The 14,832-nt window shown below is 38.4% G+C and overlaps 1 protein-coding gene across 5 annotated transcripts in view; it reads right to left on the reverse strand.

The window, feature by feature from the left end:
- plcb4b (phospholipase C, beta 4b) overlaps positions 1 to 14,832 on the reverse strand; it is an 85,119-nt gene that overhangs the window by 21,486 nt on the left and 48,801 nt on the right. For 3 of the 5 annotated variants that reach the window (XM_017302198.1, XM_008398323.2, XM_008398322.2), the window contains 27 exons: positions 14,652 to 14,760; positions 14,277 to 14,487; positions 13,434 to 13,527; positions 12,066 to 12,145; positions 11,896 to 11,980; positions 11,704 to 11,794; positions 11,524 to 11,619; positions 10,809 to 10,957; positions 9,801 to 9,887; positions 9,557 to 9,701; positions 9,335 to 9,419; positions 8,847 to 8,971; positions 7,232 to 7,283; positions 6,707 to 6,809; positions 6,417 to 6,581; positions 4,850 to 5,054; positions 4,212 to 4,300; positions 3,973 to 4,129; positions 3,838 to 3,887; positions 2,680 to 2,745; positions 2,106 to 2,221; positions 1,845 to 1,920; positions 1,560 to 1,735; positions 1,337 to 1,438; positions 1,168 to 1,225; positions 888 to 974; positions 253 to 289 (listed from right to left, as the gene is read on the reverse strand). In XM_017302198.1, coding sequence (XP_017157687.1) covers positions 253 to 289; positions 888 to 974; positions 1,168 to 1,225; positions 1,337 to 1,438; positions 1,560 to 1,735; positions 1,845 to 1,920; positions 2,106 to 2,221; positions 2,680 to 2,745; positions 3,838 to 3,887; positions 3,973 to 4,129; positions 4,212 to 4,300; positions 4,850 to 5,054; positions 6,417 to 6,581; positions 6,707 to 6,809; positions 7,232 to 7,283; positions 8,847 to 8,971; positions 9,335 to 9,419; positions 9,557 to 9,701; positions 9,801 to 9,887; positions 10,809 to 10,957; positions 11,524 to 11,619; positions 11,704 to 11,794; positions 11,896 to 11,980; positions 12,066 to 12,145; positions 13,434 to 13,527; positions 14,277 to 14,487; positions 14,652 to 14,760 — 2,896 coding nt within the window. The remainder of the gene's footprint in view (positions 1 to 252; positions 290 to 887; positions 975 to 1,167; positions 1,226 to 1,336; positions 1,439 to 1,559; positions 1,736 to 1,844; positions 1,921 to 2,105; positions 2,222 to 2,679; positions 2,746 to 3,837; positions 3,888 to 3,972; positions 4,130 to 4,211; positions 4,301 to 4,849; positions 5,055 to 6,416; positions 6,582 to 6,706; positions 6,810 to 7,231; positions 7,284 to 8,846; positions 8,972 to 9,334; positions 9,420 to 9,556; positions 9,702 to 9,800; positions 9,888 to 10,808; positions 10,958 to 11,523; positions 11,620 to 11,703; positions 11,795 to 11,895; positions 11,981 to 12,065; positions 12,146 to 13,433; positions 13,528 to 14,276; positions 14,488 to 14,651; positions 14,761 to 14,832) is intronic. The other 2 variants (XR_001776093.1, XM_008398324.2) reach the window with 1 other exon arrangement.

Genomic DNA, 14,832 nt, shown 5'->3' on the forward strand with positions numbered 1-14,832 from the left:
AGCAGGATTGGATTTCACAATAGAGAAGTTTCTTTTCTTTTAAGCCGTGCCTATTTTCTGCTTTAATTTGTAAAGTCATTTCAAATAGTTGGGAGAAACAAAAGCTATATCAATGAAAACAAAGTCAAATTTTGAGAAGGCTCTCCAGATATCACCACAGAGAGACAAAAGAGATGCACAAAGGGAAACATGTCCATGAAATGAAGCACAAAGCTGGTATCAGAGGTAGAGCTGACAGATGATGATGCCTACCTTGAACCTGTTTGTTTGCATGGTGTGATTTCAAAAGCTGTGACGGAAGAAGCAAATCATAAAACAAAAAATGAGCATACATGTTACACATGTACAGATATTGTGACAGATGGTGAAAGAAAATGGGACATGACCTCACACAGCCAGCATCCCTCACATTTTTGCACAACCATGGTAATAATGTATAAAAAGATTAAATCTTGACATGCAGTAGCACAATTTCACAATCAAATTACAAAAATCCAATCTCTTGTATTACATTTATCATTAGGGCAAGTGTTAATGTTTTTAATCACTGATTCCAAAAACAATGACAATAATTCTTACAAAATTGATGTAGCTGTAGTATTTTTATGTCGCCTTTATAAACTGATTAGATTGAGAATCTTAGATTGACATGACAAAATCTGGACGATTTATAGTAATCATCTAGCTTAACCAAAATGTTTCTTCTGACAATAAGTAAAGCTAAAGTAGGGTGATACCAGCAGAAGCATGCAAAACGAGGTAGTAAGCACTTATTAGAGGAGTTTAATTGCAAATATAAAAGCCTTGTTACTGAAAACACACTGATATCCTTTCCACTTAAATCTATGTGAAATTCAGGCTCCTTTAGTTCATTATCATCTGCTTACCTGCTCGTTGTGCTTCTCCAGTTTTTCCAACTGCTCCCTCTGATTTTTCTGCAGCTGCTCCATCTCCTTCTGTTGTTTCATAGCCAACTGGAAGCGAATCAGAACACAAACGTTTCATGACTGGAATACAAAATTATCTAGAGACTTACTTGATAGCACTGCTTTAACTTGTTAGTTACTTATGAACATTTTCCATGATGTTATAAATGTATATAAAGTTGTATTTTTTACTAGCGTTTGTTGTTAAGAAAGTAGTTTATATACATCATAGCAAACATACCCTCTTCCTCTCATCCAAAAACTTCTTGGTGTTGCTGCTGTTTAACTCCCGCACTCTCCTGAATGTCAAAAGCATTCATCTCATAAGAAAAACAAGTAATCATACGGAGCTTTGCAAAAATATTTCTACTCCAGATAATACTTTTATAAGGCTTTGTATTGTGACCCACCTCTCTCGCTCTGCCTTGTTTTTGATACTTTTGTCTTGGCTGATTGCTTTACTGTTCTCCATGGACATCTTGGCCTGGTTGGCACGCATCTCTTTGCTTTGCCTAAGTCGCACATTTCCAGAAAAAAAAAAGACTAAATGCCACTGTTGGTCCTCTACTGTGTTTGGTAGAATTCTGAGACTATAGCAAGTGAATGCGCAGTGTGTGTGTGTGTGTGTCTTACCTTTCATGAATGAGTTTGAGCTGCAGGGTCTGCTGCTCCTGAACACTAGAAAGGAGCTTCTTGAGGTGCTCACACTGCTGGGTAACATGACTGTCCTTTATCTCGCGCTCTTCGTTGCTGTGACTACTGATCAGCTCTGACCACTCCTTGGTGTGTTGTGCTGTGATGTCTTTCACCTGTCCACACACACACACACACGCACACACAGGCAGACAGACAGCACGGTTGAGTATTGATTGTTTTCCAAGTATGGCCATCTCTAGGAGACGTATTAGTTTTTGATACCTTTGCTTTATGATCTGTGGTGAGAGTTTGGGTCTTATCTTCTGTCTCCTTCTTCAGCTCTTGACAGTTGTTCTCCCTGTCAGTAAACAACACAGAAGTGAGAATCAAAGTCATCTGGAACCTGCAGATTCACACTGTGCAGGTTCCAGAGTGTGAATCTGGAACCTGCACATAATAATGTTTTTATTATGTGAAAACATTATTATGTCATTATGTTTTCACATAATAATGATCTTGCTTGTCTCGTGGTTGTTTCCTTACCCTCGTTTCTTGATGGCTTTCTCCAACAGTTTCTCCAGATTAGTCTTTTCCTTTTCATGGAGGGACACCATCTTATCCACCTGAGTGCAATGGGCTTTCTGCATTGCATTTTGATCCTGTTGTGTACATAGAGTAAAACCATAAGTGGATGGATGTTTGCCTTTTGCACCAATATAGCTTTGATTTAACAACATTTGAGACAAAACAGGCAAGTTGTCATCATCTTTATTAGTAACAGATGTTGCTAATATTCATATGTTGCATAACAAGAGTAATACCGTGATAATAATTAATGAGGTAGCGTGACTGAGCTAGCATCCACCATGGTCTCCATGGAGATAGCTGGCCAAAACAGAACTTTAGCAAGTCTAATTTCTTCCTAAGCATTCGTCACGTGGTTGTCTTCTGTTTGTTTACAAAGGATTGTCTGTGTTTATGTGAGCAGGCATAAAATGATGAGGCAGAAGATGAAAGGTTGCAGCATTTCCCTTGTTCTGCTTCTGGTTTTCTGAGCTTCAATCGCCATCAGGAATAAGCAGCAGCCACTTTGCATTACCAACAAACTCCCACCTACCTTTGAGTGTTTCTTCTTTAAAGCGTTGAGCTCCTTCTGCTGCTTTTTAATCAGCTTTAGGTAGCTCTGCAGAGAGAAACGCAGATGTAAGGTCGTCTTATGCTGGCCATAATGAGGGCTGACACTGAACAGCATAGTACTATGTACAAGGTCTTGCAAAAATATTCCTACCCCTTAATCTTTCCCACATTATAACCTCAAACTTCAATGCATTTTTGGTGGGATATTGCAGCTGTTTTTCCACTGTACACTTTTAAAAAATGCATTTTCACTTTCACCCTCTCATACCCTTTTAACTAGAAAAGCTTGAATACTTTTCGTCGTTTAAGATGCAAATTTAGGCCATCACAACCTCCCAGGTTTAGCTTTCAATGATTTTAACTGCAGCTTCCTTAGGTATTTTTATGACAAGACACATCTGGTAGGCTCTAATTATTAGAGTTTATCACAAACGTAATTTGAGTTAAGTGATTTTATTCCCAATAAAGCCATAGTATTTATGGCTCAAATACTATCTATAGTATTTGAGATAGTATTTGAGCCATAAAACACAAATAAAATTAACTATGGATGATTTGATTCCAATTTTTTAAATCACATTCTGTACTCCTACATAATAACCTGGGTTTCATACCAAACTATGGAAACTTGACCTAGGTAGATTAAATATTCAGGTTAGTTAAGCTGTGGAGAAAAAAACCCTCATTAACCCAAAGCACAAATGCTTCTTAAGCAATAAACTAACACAAAGTAGGACATAATTGCTGGTTCTCAAATTTTTTGTTGTACTAAAAGATCTAAAATGTGAGACATAAATATGTAATTTGCTTCTTTTATACCAACATTCCATAAAATCCGATGCATCTAATGGCCTTCAGAAATCAGCTGTGTGTAACTTGATAAATGGTTCTGTGAAGGCATCTGAGGTTTATTAAGAACAAACAGCAACACAGAAGGTGGGATTGGGTTATAAATCAATACTCTAACAAAACACTTTGAAGATTGAGGTAACGTGGAAAAGGTTAAGGGGCAAAAATCCTTTTGCAAGGTATTTTTTTTATTTAATTAGGCTTTTTTAAAATAATCTTAAACCCTGAAATCCACATTAATCACAAATCTTTCAAAAGTGAAGCAGATGTTGACTAAACCAATACAAACCTTCATTTGCTTTAATTCATCAATGCTCACATTAGGCACAAGCGCAGCATCTAAAACAGCCGCAAAAAAACTCAGTGTTTACAATAAAAACAGGGTGAGTATGTTTAAAAAAATTGATAAGAATTCAGCGTTTACCCTTCTTGTTCTCGTTTGTGTTGTTCTGGACAGAGTTGGAGGTCTGGGCCATATCTGAGCTGGCTTGTTGTGTCACACTGGCTTTCCCTGTGTCTCCTTTTCCCTTTCCCTTCTTGTCGTTCTTTGAGCTTCCATTGGGAACATCTGCTATGTCATTCTGTGAGACGATGGGTAAAGTTAAAATAGGAAGGTGTTTTTATTGTGAAAAGGCAGTTACTATTTCCATTTGTTGTGTGTACCGTGTCGATCCCCAGGGCCTTCATCTGGTCGGCTCTCTTCTCCGCTATGGTCAAAAACTTCTTTGGATCTGATAGAGCATCCACAATTGCTGCATGCAAAAATATTGAAAGAAAAATGCAGTTGTAAAAGTTCACTATCCTTCAGATAAAACAAGTGAATAAACAGGGGAGGGGGAAATACAATCATATCAAATGAAGAGGATTCAATTTTGAGCAGTGCTGTACTGGATAGGGAGAGAAGCTAATAGTCTCAGTAATGGCTCCACACTCAAAGCCTCTTGGCTTTATTTAATGGCAACTCCAATTGTCCAACTCATTTGTATGCTTGTGCCCGTATGAAGCAGTCTGCAGATTTACTGTCGTCATCATTTGTGCCGTGCCATTACTGCAAATGTTAAAGCTAACCCACCCGGGGCACAGGATGAGAAGAGACTTGCTAAACTTTCCATTTCTCCCCTGCTCTCCCTGTAGGCTACAGACGCCTTTTTATTATCAGCCATGAATAATCTGAGGGGAGTTAAATACTGCAAGTCAGAATGAGGGCCACCTGTAGTTCTCTGTTAAAAAATAAAAGACTTCAAGTGAATAAATGCACATGTCGCTGCGAGTGTGTGCGAGTGTAGTCCTGCTGCCCTCACCTCCAAAGCCGTCGGGCACGTACGTCTTGAGGATGATTTGGCAGAAGACGGTAGGCAACGACAGAGGGTTGTTGCCTTCGTTCCTCAGGGAGATGTGACGGTAGCCAGCCTGCAGGCCGTCCAGAGGCAGGATGCGCTGGCCAATCAGCTTGTTGTTGTCGTCATACACCGCGATGCGCAGCACCGCCAGATCTGGTAAGATTACCTAAAGGTAGGGATGTTGGGAAAAAGGTTGGGAGGGAGGAAAACATTTCTTTATTTAAATAACGGTGTGAGAAACACAGAGCGCAAATAGTGAATCAAGTCAAGCAGCCAAATTTAATTTAAAGTAGTGAGTCAAGGATGAAACTGGGGGCATTACATGAAGAGATGTAGAGCAGTGCGCTACCGATGAGGCCATGTGTTGTGATCAGTGTGTCTTTAAAAAAAAAAACTAGGGAATAAATGTGTTAACTGGTTCTGAGTTGGGAGATAACTGCACATAATGGGAGGATAAATGGATACAACGGAGATGAAGCTGGACATCAGTGGTTGGAGGCACTGTGTGTGCGTGTGTGTAGGGGTGTGTATGCTTGCATTTCCATCGACGTAGTACGAGTACTGCTGATGTGTACTGTTTGCTCAGTCATCTTGACAGCAGTATGTAAGCACTGAATTGTACAGCAGCATCTGCAGGCATTTGTAAGCGTGGACGCAAAACGAGAGACCCGGCAGCAGCTCCGGGTCTGATGGCCCTGCTTTGATAGCAGTGTGTGTGTGTGTGTGTGTGTGTGTGTGTGTGTGTGTGTGTGTGTGTGTGTGTGTGTGTGTGTGAGAAGGAGAGAGTAAAGCAGCACTGCGGCAGGGTTTGATGGATGGTGTGTGTTAGAAAGCTGGAGTCACAGTCATGGCTGAGAGACTTCCTATTCTGCTGAGAGCAGCACTATTATCTACACATGGCTTTCTGTCTCAGGTCTTTCAGTTTCTTGTTTCTCTTCTTTATCTGTAATAATTTTTTTCTTTCCTTGTTTCTATGTCATTTATTTTACCCTCATTTCCATCTTCATCTTTGCTCAGACACAAACTAATGTACACCTCACAATTTGCCCCACGTTGCCCAGCGTTGTTTTAGGATACTAGAAATAAAGACTGTTCAAGCCTGCAAAAGGCTCTACTACAAAATTATGAACCATTTTGCGTTGGTTTATCACAAAATCCCCCAAAAATTCATTGAAGATTGCCCTGAGAATTGGAGGATTTTCAAGGTCTGGATATGAACTATTTGTATTTATGCCCTCTCTCATTGCGTAAATGTTGTATTCATAAGTAAACCAATCCTTTTTTCATTCTTCCCCTCCTTTCAATTTGATCACAACTGGACAAGTCTGCATGCTTAAGGTGTTGGATTTTATGTACTAGTGGGAGATGAAGAGTTTGCATAAGCTGAATTCATGGATGTAGTGGATCAGGAGTAAATTGATAGTAAACTTTTTGATTTTTATTTTAAAAATGGACAGAAAAAGTTAATGTTTTTGCAAGAGCAGTGCAGTCTAATTCGAGAATGACAGCATCTAGTCTTGCTTCATACCTTTCTGAAAACAAAGGGCTCTTCATTGTAGGCTGGATTCAGTCCATTGTTCATCACCATGCGTGTGCGGAACTCTTTCCGGATTGTATCCGTAGGCAAGCCGTACATATCAACTTCAACGTATGTGCCAATTTTTTTGTCAGACAGAAACTGTCCTGAGAACACCTGAAATTTAGCAGGAAAACACAACTTAATGCAGATTTTACAAAGAAATGTTAGTGAGGATAAAAATGATAAATATGCTGCTGTTCCTGTTGTAATAACAGCAGCCGGTATTCTGATGGACTAACCTGGACGCTGCAGGTTGCTGCAATGACGCCATCCACCGGCGTCTCAGAGAACGGGTCAAACGTCCTGTCTGACCGACGCATGAAGTCTGGCTTCAGCAGGTACCTGAGCACAGGAACAACAAAATCACCTATGGGTAAACTCATTGAATACTAATATTTTGAAAATCACACATTTCTACCAATATCAGAGAGAGAAAAACCATTAGACACTCCACATTAGAAAATATTAATAAAGATGGTTGTCTGCAAATGCCCTGCTCTCCTCACAGATGACATTCCTAGTATTAGCAGTACAATCCCTGCCCTCAGGGACAGTATTAGCCGAGGAATGGAGACGGCAATGGGAGGAGGAAGATGTAAATGAATTCAGAGACGAGTGAAAGGGAGCGTCCTTTTCCAAAGCACTTATTGGCTCTCAGGGGCAAGTAGTAGCTACTGGCAATAAGTAATGAGATGTGACAAGTTGTAATTGATGAGCCTTAGAGAGAGGGAGACGGAGGGTGTGTGGGGGGTTTCTGCTCTCACCCACAACAGCCGTTGTACTCAAACTTTCCTTGGTTCAGCTGCATGGCCAGATCTGAAAGAGCATAGGGGAGAAAGAATAGATTTTACTAGCAATTTCTTACATTAGAACCACAACAAATCTAAAATTATGAAGATAAAAACCCAACATGCAAACAATAAATTAGAGTACTGGCAAATGTTTTAGATTTTTGTCTGAAAAGCAGAGAGAGATTTATTTCTTTAACATCTTTGCTCTTAAATAATCTACTTCCAAGAGCTCCACCTCCTGTGTAAAAGGCCTCCAGCTCTGAACATGCCCTGCACACAGCGGACCATATGGTCAAGCCGCTTTCGCTTCCAGATACAGAGCAGCAGCTGCTGTTCAATAGGCATAACTCACAATATATATGTGTTTGTGCACAATTTCAAAATGTTAGTTTCATAAGAGACTTGCGCAGTCAAAAGCTGAAAAATAAACAGGAGCAACTGTGGAGATGAGACAAATATATAAAGTGTCAGCAGGTTGGTTGTGTTAATATTTGCACAAGAGACTCAAACAAAACGCTGCTTGTTCTTCCTAGCTAGGAATGTAAACCTGAAAATAAGTACTGCATATCGATTCATGCAACAAGAAAATGAAAAACTTGACAGTGTGATGCAAAAAAACGCTCCTCTTGCACTTTTCCATATTTCCTCATGTAACAAGTACAAACTTCAAGAATTTCAGCAGGATTTTTTGTAGTAGACTGAAACAAATTAACATGTAATTGTGAAGTGGAATTGTGAAGTAAAATTATATATTTTTAACCATGGACTCTACAGCATCTATTTGTATTCACCCTTTCTGAGTGACTATTTTGAAGGAACACATTTTACTGCAATTACAGTGAAGCTTTGCACATCGAGAGACATAAAGTCGAAGACCATTGACCTGCTGGAAAATTTACTTAAACCCCAGTTTTAAATTTTGTGCATCCTCTAAATGCCACTTTTTTCCCATGTGTTAGTTCTGTTTATTAACTGACCAGGTCCTCTGTTGCTTGTATAGACAAGCATCCCCACAGCATGATACTGCCACCACCAGGAGTGAAACAGAACTTCTTAAGGTTTTCTTCAAAACCATTTACTTTTCCCCACTCTTTCATAAATAGATTTTATTCATGGTATCAAAGTATAGTGGACTTATGCTGCACCTTTTAACTTGTTTTTTTATGAATAAGGATCAGAAATCTTGTCATTTTTCTTCCGTTTCACAGTTATTCACTGTTTTGCCTAAGTTTGTGGTTGTAATGCAGCAAAATGAAAAGTCGAGGCACTGAAAATCAAGTAATGTGATTTATGTGAAAGTGATAATACTGTATACACTATAATACTAGTACATATAATAAATAACATGCAGCATAAAACATTAGGTTCCATGTGACGTCTGAACAAAAAGTGTTATCAAACAGATTTTAATTCAAACTAGGTGCATGTCACGCTCTTATTCCTTTCTATCATCTTTAGCAGCTGATTAGCGTGTCCTCCTTCAACCATACCATAAGATCAGAGGTGCTTTTCTATATTTCGGGAAAACAATAAATACACATGTGTGTGTAAGAGAGGGAGAGGTCAGAAGTCCCATGTTGGATGGTACCTGGGGTCTGGAAGTTGAGGGAGACCATCTGGCAGCCTGCGTTCCAGAAGATCTGAGGCATGTAATTACTGGAGTCCACCCTGCCTCCTTTGGGGTAGATACGGCTCATCTGACGCTTGTTGTAGCTGCACTGATGCTCAGGAAAATTTCAAAAGGGATTAAAAAAAAGAAGGAGAGCATGTGTGTTTCTGCACATGTGAGTGTGTGATTAAAAATGTGTGCATGTCTGTAACGGCAATGGAAAATGCACAGGATGGTCGAACAAACCAACATAACTTAGCAAAGACATAAAGCTTGAGACGCTGCATGTTCTGTTTGAACAGAAAACACAGAAAAATATGCAGCTGTAGTAACCAATGATTTATGAGATCTCCATTTAGTTTAAAGAATGAAGGTGTACTTAGTAGCGCTGATCATGATATCATAAGGTGTGTCCATTAAGTTTTTCAAATCGAAAGGAGCAGTAATCTCAGTGGCTCAAAGGATACTTGACAAACTCGATGGCGTTGGTCTTCAGATAGCCCAGGCCCACTGACTCGTTAAAGGATGACATGTTGTGGTGGATATTCCTCTCTGAAAAACACAAAATAGGACCAGAAATGGTAAAATCAGGCTCTTTGTCTTGGAGGCTGTTTTTCTGCTCTCCACATCAGTGTACAGAAAACAGACAATTAACCTACAGAAGAGGGACAAACTGTAATGATCCTCACCTTCTGCAACATCAAAACCCTGGAACTTCACCGGCTGTGCATAGTTGACCATGGCTGAGAGATATGGGTGGATATTTGTGGTGGCTGACTCATATTTATATTGCGCTATTAGAGCCTCCTCAGAGTCCTCTGCCACGTCTCCGCCCTGCACACAACACAGCAATAGTTACAAATTACTTACAGTGTACTTAAATATCTTCCAAAGAACTCTACACAGTAAGGAGAAACATCGGCGGGTTCTTGCCTTCTTGTTGTTGTCTTGATCAGATGCCTCAGAAATATCTGTGGCGTCTGTTGCTTCAGAAATCTCTGTGACCTCATCATCAGGTACCTGGGAGGGAAAAAAGGTCAAATCATGAGAAGCCCTGTAATTTTTACAAATATGGCTAATCTGACTTCATTAAAATATTTATCAACATCATTTGCTGCAACTTCATGTAATGTTTACCGGAACTAAAACTGAGGCAGGAAACATTTTAATGACATTTTCAAGATACAATCAATGGTTTGTTTTTTTTGTACCTCATGAATAATTTAACATAAATGTGATTTCCTTCACCCTATTAGCTACTTTTCTGCAGTGGAATGTGAACAACTTCTGCTTTCAAAATAAGAATTTGAGGAATTAAACTGGAAAAAAACGGCGTAAAGCTGTATAATCCGTGTATCATTTGTTCTTTCCATTTTGAAAACAAATAAAAAATTAAGCGATTTGTTCTTGAATTGTATACACAAAGTAATTCAGTTGGCGTTTAAATGAAGTCAATATATTTAACACATTTTTTCTTCCAGTTTTTAGACAATTTTATTCCAAACTGCTGTGAAGTAAGCCCTTAGTTTTATTTTGAAGTGTTTGATAAATGCAAAAGCTTACTGTGAAAATTTTGAAAAATGTTTTCAAATCAATTGAGGAATCAAAAAAAACTTTGACAGAAAACCAAATCAATATTTCAAAAAGTTGATTCTACAAGAAATTTGTCAGCATTCAGGTGAGGAAGAAAAAATAGCTTACCTAAATATTGTTTAATGCTATGAACTTAGTATGCATTATTTTCTAAATCAGCCACAAGCACACAAATATTGAGACAAGCATGTTGTACAATAGTTGCAGGTATATTAAAAATCACAAGAGTAACATCATAAATGTTTAAGCTAATTGCTTTTGCTTCTGTAAGATTTCATTTTGGTCTATGAAATGATCTGAAAAGTGCAAACTACAAACAGCTTTTTGATCCTCAATCTACAGACTGACCTTTTTGATGCTGTTGCTGCGCTCTTCCTCTTTTCCAGAGCTGATGACGTTGCTCTGGGAAACACTGTTCGTCTCTTTGTCACTGGTGACTTCTGACAGAATGCTGGGGGCCTCTGAATTCAAATCTTTATCTTCAGCTTCTTTTTCCCCTAAACCAAGATACATAGTATGAAAAAAAATGTAGTTACTCAAATGTATATCAGTCCCTTTTCTTTTAATAAACAAATTAGCTATATGGAGTTTTTCTTTTACACAGAATCAGACATTTTTTTGGAGAACTGGTCAGAAGGGAACATACAATTAACATGGCTATAAATGTATTAATTCAATTTCAGTGCTACAACTTGTTGTATAACTCCAAAAAATGAAAATTTAAAAAAGCTAAACTGATTTAAATACATTCTGGAGAAGCATTTTATATTCTGACAAGACATATTTTTTAAGAGCAATGTGAGGCTATAAATCTTAGAATACTGTAACAAGCATGGAAGGGGAAGCATGATGCTGTGGGGCAGACTTACATGTGGTATTGGTACATTGCACAAAAGAATTATTGCAATTGTATCATTATGTGACTGAAACAACTACTCAGCTACATAATTAGAAGCTGAATATAACATTTATAGCCAAGATAATCAGTTATATCCAACATATTGACTATGCCTGTCCAATTGATCAGTTTACACAAAAACAGTTAAAGTTGTATTCAGCTGACCGTTCTCTGCATCGTCCTCATTCTCCTCTCCCATAATGATAGCAGGAGTGTTGGTCTCGCCGGCCTCCATGTGCTTCTTTAAAGCTTCAAGTTGCCCTGTGTCACACATTCACAATGTTTATAGTTTCCAAACTTAACAGCACATGATGATGAAGTTAAGCGTCTGCACTTTATACGTACTCTGCTCCACTTCAGGTTTTAATCGCTTATTCTTTATTAGGATTTTTCTCTTCAGGTCGTTTGGTGAAGGTAAAGGATGCCCAGGATCCATCTGAAGACAGGCAGAGAGAGACATGACACAATCCCAATTCTATGACTGCTTGTTTTATATAGTGGGAAGACATTTCAGTGAGAGAAAGAGGAAAACTTTACTGGGTAGTTCTCTAGAGGCTGCCTGAGAAGGAGGTCGCCAAAGAGCTCCTCACAGTACTTGGCCATCTTATACTGCTGTAGTTTACTGGAAATAAACAAAAATAAAATACAGTGAATAAACTGACATGTTATTACAGTAGATATGCTAAAAACATCAATGGAGAATGTACCTGCAATGATTTTCAAAGGATAAAATAACAGGATAATCAGATGTGACAAACGCCGTCTCCTTGATTGCTTGGATCACATCCTGTGGGGATGAAAACAGACATTAAGGAGTTAGGATATGCAGTTTCACAGTATGAGCACCAGGTGGCAGACAGCTATAATAAGCGAAAACAGCAGCACTCATTTCTTTTCTGTCTCCTCTGTGTGCACATCATTTGAAAGTCTTTTTGAGCTTGGCTGGCTTGATACATTCTTTTATGATGGTCAAAACCAGATATTTGTAAAGACTTTTATTTACCAAACAGAATATGTTTGGTAATCCTAACTTAAAGCAGGAAAAGTTTAATTTGATATGATGTCAATGAGTAAAAAGGTTATTCATAGTTTTACATAAGTAGAAGTAGTTACCTGTTTATGCATGTGACAAAAGTGGATCTCTATGTTTTGCCCCTAAACATACTGGAGGATACAGTAAACAAAAAAACTTTCTGAAGAAATGTAAACGGGGCCTGCCAAAGTGTGCCCGTCGGTTGGAACCCAGCCTACTGATGCTAATAATTAGTAGAAATGCTAAAGAAAGCTACAATGCACTCAATAGCATGTGGAGAGTCACAAGCATGTTGAAAAAAAATATGGACTTAGTCCATTCAGTATGTTAAAACTACTGCCAAAATTAGCCAAAATGTTAATGTTAGCCTAAGTGCTGCCAGTGGCATGTGGGGTATAACTAGCATGTTGTCTCCATTCGGTGTAATAAACATGGCTAATAAATAAACAAAATAGCTAAAAAGCTTATTTTAGGGAAAAAGATACTGCCAATGTGGGCAGTAGCTACTGCTAATGTTTGTGCTGATGTTAATGCACTGCCTTCGGATTTTTACTTCTGCGAAAGTAAAAATCTGATATAATTACTTTGTGGCACGTGGTTACCAGAAAACACGCTAATCTCTTAGCAACAGATTAACAACAAATACGGTTATTGTAAAAAAACAACATAGGATTTCTTCTGCTCTTTTGAAATACTACTTATTGTATACTGCTTATCAAGAATTGTGCAGTTGGTGAATTTTTCAGAAAAGTGAAAATGTCTTCTTTTTTGTCATTGGTGGTAAATATATTATAAAACAGACATTCAACACAAAAGTAAAATTTGGATTTATAATTCGTGGCAGTTTGTTACCAGAAAAAAACACTCATCTATCAACACTAAATTAATTATCGTTTATGAAACATAAGCTCTTTTGAAATACTGCTTATCTGCTTAGACACAAGAAATTTACAGTCTATTAGATACAGAAAGCAGAACTTATCTATGAACAGAACTGACTCTTGAATATATTAGCAAGTTCTCCACTGCTGTGGGGATTTACCTTGAACAGGATGTCTGTGCACATGGCCTTGCCATGAGTAATGATGGGTTCCTGGTCCTCCCCTTTGCCATCCCAGCAGTCCAGCTCCACACATCTGATGAATAAGCAAATAGAAATCTTCCTGAAGTACTCAAATTGCACAACGGGCCCATTACAAATTATAAACAGGACATTATGTACATGCATAACCAGATTTTAACTTATTTTACATCAATGCAGTTTATGAAGAACAATAACTTTTTCTGCAAGTTGTGTTTATGAATGACTGACTGGAGCTGTATAAAATATGGCCCAAGTCAAACTATCAGGTCATATTGAAACAGAGTGAACATGCTAGCATTAGTCTAGCATTTCAGCAAACTGCTCTCCATATTTAGTGTGTTTCTTACACTGCTTTGAAGTTCAGCTCTGGAAAAAATTAAGAGGCCACTTAACATGATCAGTTTATCTGAATTTACTTTTATGCCATGAATTACTGAAGTATCTGTGAAATTCAGTATTTAGTATGTATTTGCAGAAAATGAGAAATGGCCAAAATAACAAAAAAGATGCAGTGCTTTCAGACCTCAAAGAAAACAAGTTCATATTAATTTAGAAACAATATTAATGCTTTAACTCAGGAATAACTCAGAAAAAAATATTTGGTGGAATAACCATGGGGATTTCAATGGGGTTCAGTGCAGTGGACTCTTAATTTTTTTCAAAGCTAATGTAAAATCAATACATGGCATTGATTTTAATGCGTCAGATTGAGACTCTGAATCAGAAAATGCTTATTTTTAAATTTTATAGGCAGAGAAACATGCCTATTCGTTATGCTTAGACTGTGTCACTGTGTAATACCTGCATCCTGACAGCAGGACCTGGCGGTACATCTCCACTGATGACTTCCCTCCAAACTGCCTTCCTGTCAGGTATGTATTGTGGGAGGAGCTGATAAAGTAATGAGCCAAAGGCTGATCCATGTCTTGGTACAGCTCTAGTCTGTCCAGGAACACCGGAGCATTTTCGTCTGACATTAGGTACCGACAGAACCCGTCACTCGACATGCGGCCTAGGAGGAGAAAGACGAGATGAAGATGGCTTTGTGATTATAATAAATTAGCCAGGTTTAAATACAATAAATACCCGTTTCTGTAGCTTCAAGATTACACAGGCAGATGGCAGCAGAGACAAAGAAAAGGCTGTCTCCAGATTTCATTCATACATTGCTTTTACCTTTTTTCTTCAGCTCTTCGTCCCTTTCATATTTCTCGATGATCTGCATGGCTCTTTTGGGGTCGTAAAATGGAAACAGAATCTCATTTAACCTCGGGTCACGTTGGTTCTGCAGAGCAAGACACGAGCACAGGTGTACATCACATCATCACATGTACCTTGCGTCCAGATCCTCCCAACA

Source organism: Poecilia reticulata, linkage group LG21 (assembly GCF_000633615.1).
Source record: "Poecilia reticulata strain Guanapo linkage group LG21, Guppy_female_1.0+MT, whole genome shotgun sequence".
Taxonomy (NCBI): domain Eukaryota; kingdom Metazoa; phylum Chordata; class Actinopteri; order Cyprinodontiformes; family Poeciliidae; genus Poecilia; species Poecilia reticulata.